This window comes from Solanum pennellii, chromosome 6 (assembly GCF_001406875.1).
Source record: "Solanum pennellii chromosome 6, SPENNV200".
Lineage (NCBI taxonomy): Eukaryota > Viridiplantae > Streptophyta > Magnoliopsida > Solanales > Solanaceae > Solanum > Solanum pennellii.
Window position 1 is genome coordinate 47,926,905 of NC_028642.1, and position 6,000 is coordinate 47,932,904.

General features: G+C 34.1%; 1 protein-coding gene across 2 annotated transcripts in view; it reads right to left on the minus strand.

Annotated features, from left to right (window-relative positions):
* LOC107023218 (kinesin-like protein KIN-7C, mitochondrial) overlaps nt 1-4,436 on the minus strand; it is a 24,786-nt gene extending 20,350 nt beyond the window's left edge. For both annotated transcript variants that reach the window (XM_027917500.1, XM_015223836.2), the window contains exons 1-4: nt 4,132-4,436; nt 3,951-4,048; nt 2,815-2,904; nt 1,976-2,028 (exon numbers count right to left, since the gene is read on the minus strand). In XM_027917500.1, the coding sequence (XP_027773301.1) occupies nt 1,976-2,028; nt 2,815-2,904; nt 3,951-4,048; nt 4,132-4,367 (477 nt within the window). In that variant the 5' untranslated portion in view covers nt 4,368-4,436. The remainder of the gene's footprint in view (nt 1-1,975; nt 2,029-2,814; nt 2,905-3,950; nt 4,049-4,131) is intronic.
* Nucleotides 4,437-6,000: the final 1,564 nt, after the last annotated feature.

Genomic DNA, 6,000 nt, shown 5'->3' on the forward strand with positions numbered 1-6,000 from the left:
GACATTAACAAATAACTCTTATAATCAAGAACCAGCACATAAAATCAACATCAAGAATTAAAGTGTGTATTAACAGCACTTGATTGAAAACCACTCCCATTTTTTCAATAAACAAGCATTTTGCATGAAAACAATACAAACCTCTTGTTCAGCGAAATTTTCCATAAATATTTCTTCTAGATATGGCTTTGTAAGTGTCCACTCATCATAAAATAAGCACTCACCTCTCACCAAAGAAATCACTTTGATAGTTTATGCTGAGGATAATGATTACAGGCCATGCTAATAAAAATTATCAGAACTTGAATCCTATTTAGCTGAGAAGTTTGAGACAAAAATATAGGCCTTCAAAATATTTTCTTTGAATAAGGTGGCACGATGAAAAGAGCAGTTTATCTTCTCTAGATGCTGCTTGCTAACTTTTCCTTTTAGCTGCTGGAAGTTTTTCATGAGTTATGCCACCCCCAGTTGAGTTCCCCAAAACACTTAGGATGCTGTATGGTAGCTTCTCTTTTTTAACAACTTCCACCAATTACACATCTTTTCGGCGACATCTCTGATAATTTCTTGCACTCTAGGGTTCAGTCCAAAGTGCACCAGTTCAGTTGTCACAGAATCTTTCAGGCAATATAAGATTTTATTCTCTGAAATATACTATCTGGACAGATTTTGCGGTTATTTCCTAATATTTAGTTAGACCTCTCTTCAATCCAACCATGTCTTTTGGGTTTGATGTGTTTAGTTACAAAAACACGGGATTTAGAAATTGATATCTCATGATTACTTTGGAACCCCTAACGGGAAGTTCAAATTATTTAGTTTGGGCTTCCTCAGTTGAGTTGAGAGAAGAAACCCAGTTGTCAATGACCTAAATGGAACAATTTTTGTTGGAAGAAAACACCTATCGGAATCTCAAGGCACGCTAAATGTATATTCTTGAGGTTCTCCTGAGTCAAAAAGAGTTGCATTAGTGCATTCTATTATCCCATTACAAGAAAGCACTTTGTCTTGGCAAATGTAATTTTTTCAATAAATCTCCATGCTTCTCACCAGATTCAAAGAATAGGCATACTCATTGATCTTCTCGATCTTACTTTTCCTACTCCAGCTCTTCCCGCCACTTCAACTTAATACTTTAAAAGACCTCAACCAAACGCATTCACAATCCTAAGCCAATTGACAATTCTTCTCATGATACAGGTCCACATACTGCACATGACTCATCACCTACTCCAACATCATCCCCTACTTCAATCGAGCACTCATCAAATCAAGTTCATCTTCCAATTGTTCTTCATGAGGCAATTGAACTGCTCGCAACTCTCACCTTGGTTGCTCATGTTGATGGCATTGTCATAGCAAGTGATGATGAAAACATTGTTTCAGCTCAAGCAACATCTTGTTAGTTATATACAGACTAAGGATTTGGGTAAACTGAAGACTTCCAAGAGATTAAGGTGGCACAATCTAGAAATATTGTCATTTCGAGAAGAAAGTATACATTGGCTATATTGGAAGAAACCTGTATGTTAAGCAAAATGTTACTCTGATTATCAAAATGTTAAGCAAGTTATAATGTTATAGTACAAGGTGAGCTTTTGAAGGTCCCGGGTCAATATTGGAGGCTTATTGACTACCTCAATTATACAGCTATTGAACGCTTTCCTTTTTCATACTTCATGTTAACACTATTTAAATATCCAATTGCTTGAGGGAATAATAAAGTCCATTCCTTGAATCTTTTCTCTCCTTTTTCACATTCTTCAATCAACATGTGGGCTCTACAACTTGGCATAGATCAGTTCTTTTGATGGCTGGATGTTTCATTTTTAACTGCCAGCAAATTAACTACAATGTTGGATCTATAATCAATTTCAAAATGCCTGTACTGTTGAATGTGTAATCTTCTTCCTAGTGAATACACCAAAAAGCACAGCAAGATTATAGTGATATGAAAACTTAACTAATGACTTACATGCATTGTATGAGTCTTTCCGCTGCTAGTTACACCATAAGCAAATACAGTTCCTGCAAAAATGTGGAGGAGTGAGTGGTGTCTTTAGTCTAAATAACTGTCTCTTCAATCCATATAAGCCATAGTGCACTCAAGTGTACGATACTATGCCTAAACAGAATTCTCTGTTTTCACTTAATTGGCCCAATACCATGTCAATAGATGCCTCACGTGTTCAATCTGACACTTCAAAGCATAGATTAATACAACAATTTATGGCTTCTACTGATAATAACTAAATTATCCTTCTCATTTAAAGCAAGAAAATATAGATCTGAAATCTAAAGAGTTGTAACTTTAGTTTTCACATTCCTCAAACAAAAGATGGAAGTCAAAATCTTACAAATTATGCAAACAAGTAAAAGGTCTTATTCAATTAATTTGTTGCAGTATGCGGCACAACTGTATTATTTCCGAATGGTTTGCATCCCAATGAATTAATGCACAAAGGAGTACCAGGGATGAATTGATACGTTTATGGAAAAGAAGGGAAGAAGGAAATTGCTTTGGTAGAAAAGCCCCAAGTCAGGAATAAAGGTTGTTTTTCTCCAACATTGACGTATTAGTGTATGATATAAAAAAAAACTGTAATAAGTAACCTGATCCTGTATCTGTAGTTTGCAGTTAAAAAAAATGGATATTGAGTTAATTCAGCAGGTAGAACCCCAAGAAAAAGATGAGCCATCATTCTCTTCAATTTCTATTTAAGATACCTAATTAAAGATGGAAATAAGTATTATGGCTCTATTCCAGTTATAATGTTTGCAAGTTACATTCAGTATATATACAAGAATAAATACCATTAATTCCTTCCATGGCACCACCAACCACATGCTGAGCTGCAACATCATAAACATGACGTGTAGTTGTTGCAGGACCAAAAACTCTATCTGTATGGAAGAAATGACATTTCTATACTTTCAATAAATAGTATAAAAAACATGTCCACAGAAAGTGACAAACAAGTTAATCCACGAATAGTAGAAAAAATAGAGAAACAGAAAAAACAATCTAGAAGCAGAATTCAATTAAAACTGTGACAACTAGATGCAGAATAACAAATGCTACGTGAAGGTTCAAGATACAGAGTTATTCATCTCCTTAGCAAGTCGTTCTAAAAGTAATAGACACCATAAAATGGAATAGATACTCTAATTCTCTGAATTTTCTCCATGATTATCCCCTGAATCACCGGATAAGAGGAATACAACAGAAGGACAATAACACACATCGAAACTCAAGCCCTGAAATGAGTAACACGATAGTGTCCTCACAAGGTACATGAACAAAGTAAGTCGCTTTAAGCTGGGGAAAGAGAAAATGAGGGACAGAAAAGAAATTTAATTCATTAATCAAAGACAACTCACTTTGGTAGTATCCTTACCCTGGGGATATGTTACCCATAATCAAGGAAATGCAACTCCATTCACAGTCATAGGAAAGATTTAAGTCTCGGTATTTCTTATTGAGGGTTGAAATAGAAGGGAAAGGGACAATGACGAAGAACAAAAAGAAACATGGAAGAACGTAAAAATAGAAAAGCACACAACAATATAAATAAGTTCTATGATTGCATCTCCTTTTTGTTCCTTCAGTATTTAAACATGATCGTTTTCCTTTTCTTTGTATTGTTTCATATTTCCTTCCCATTGAAGCTTTCAGCAAATTTAGCTGGGTACCTATGCGTTTAATTTAACTCAAAAGCAACATGGACTGAATTTTCTAAGCAGGCAGATATGCCAACAAAGAAAAGGGTTTTTGGCCAGAAAAAAAGCAGGGGAACTGTCAGATAGAAGCCCTGCATGAATGAGTTGTACCTCCTTCTGCATCAATTATTTTTATAAATACATACACTTCCATGAAAACTAAATACATTCCCTTCCATAAAAAAACATATAGAAAAAGATAGCTAGCAGTCCAAGTCTTAAACACTAACCAAAACTATAAGCAATTTTTGAATTGTTCTCATTGCGTACGGTAGAATCTCCATCGGCATACCAAGCTAACTCGTCTCCTTTTCCAATTTCTCTAGCGCTACAAAAAGATGCAAAATCCACCGGTCATCAGCAGCAAAAGCTCACTTAAAGTACGAATCTAAAAGTCGAGAAATTACTCACTTGAGTGGACGAAACCTAACAGTAACAGTGACATTCTCCTTAGTATTTCCAGCAGGTGGACACTCAGAGCTAGGAGTCGACGGAGAAAGAGATGATTTTGCCAGCGGGGTGGGAACCTTCGATGGAATAGCAGAGGAAGGAGTAGTAGGACGCTTGGAGGAGGAAGAAGACGACGATGATGGCTTCCGTGACCGGAACGGCGAGATTGATGATCGGAGAGACCTTGAAGAAGACATTGGAAGAGAGAGTGTGTAGGTCACGTGCAGGCCGGCGATATTTGCCGCCCTCTATATGTCCCTCCAAAATATGAGCTTTGATTTGATTCTATTTAAGCGGCTTTTCGAAAATTTTGAGCCTCTAGTGGAGAGAGTGAATGACGAAAATAGCCTTGTGACACATGATCCGACATGTGATCCATTTTTATTTTTTTTTACGACAAGGAAACCCGCAGTCGCTATCTTTTTGGGTGCATACAGGATAAAACTCCGCTCCTATGCAATAACTCGCAAATCACATAGGAGAGATAACCTTTCGAACTTGAAACCTCCAACATGGAAGTCCCAAGCTCAAATCATTGGGCCACCCCGAATTAGTAACTCAATTGATAAAATATTTGAATTAATAGCTTGTTAGCAAAATTGGCCTCTCACTTTAAAATTTTCCATTATTACCTGAAATTATAAAAATATAATTTATTTAAAAAGAAAAAAAAAAGGGACCCTAGACCGTTTAGTTCAAAATGGAGGAATCTTTCTGTCTCTTTTAACTTTATTTTTGTCATATCATTTTTGTCTTCCAAAGTTGAAAAATTTGAGTCATATTTTGAAGTAATTAGTAGGGCCGTGAATAATGTGGAGGAAAATGCTAGAGAGTTTTGGTACAAAATATAACTAGTGATTGTTTTGTCATAATTATAATGATAAATAGATAATAATCTCAAAATGAAATACAAATTATTTTATTGCATAATTAATCACATTGTTTATTTTAATTCAAGCAATTTCGAAAATGTTTAAATTGTAAATATGTTACTTTATGCTTCATAGTACATTTCATGTGAAATACTCATTCAATCATTTGTGTGGGAAATAAATTATTTCGAAATTAAATATTTTAAAATTATTATACTACTTTTCAAATGAAATTGAAGTAAAAATAAAATTTTAAAATAAATTATTGTGTGATTTTATCTCAATCACTCTTGAATAAATTTAGTCGAAGTTTAATTTTGAGACTATTAATTCCTTATTTTTGTATCAAACAATTACTATTCAGCTTGTTAGACACATATTTAGAATTTGAAGTTTATGACTTATAAATTTATTTTACATTGATAGTTATATTAGGTTCGTAGTTAATTTTATCGATATTTTTAAAATTTTAAAATATGAATGACTCTTGAATTCAGGTGACTGCTAGAAAAAATGGTCTTATATGATTTTAATTTTATTTTTTTTATGTTTTAAGGAAAAGGCATAAATTTCCTCCGAAACTTGTACCGAAATATCAGTTACACACTTAACTATTATGGCGACCTATTACACACCTTTATTTTTCAAAAATGAATTTTTTTACCCTCTATAACTGACGTGGCAAAAAAGGAAAAGAAAAAAAAAGGTCGTTAAATAAAAAATAAAGTAAGAAAAATAATGGCTAAAGTCATATGTGGCCCCTTAAAATTGTCTGCATAATTCATTTAGACACTTCAACTAGGACTGGTACCTATTGAACACTTCTATTGTTCAGAATAAGTACCTATTTGACACTTTTCGCTGACATGGCAAGGAAAGTGTAATACACATTCATTCAGCGCGTCAGAACGTATTTTTGGTTTTTTTTTTTTTTTAAAGAAATCTCTTTCTTCTTCCT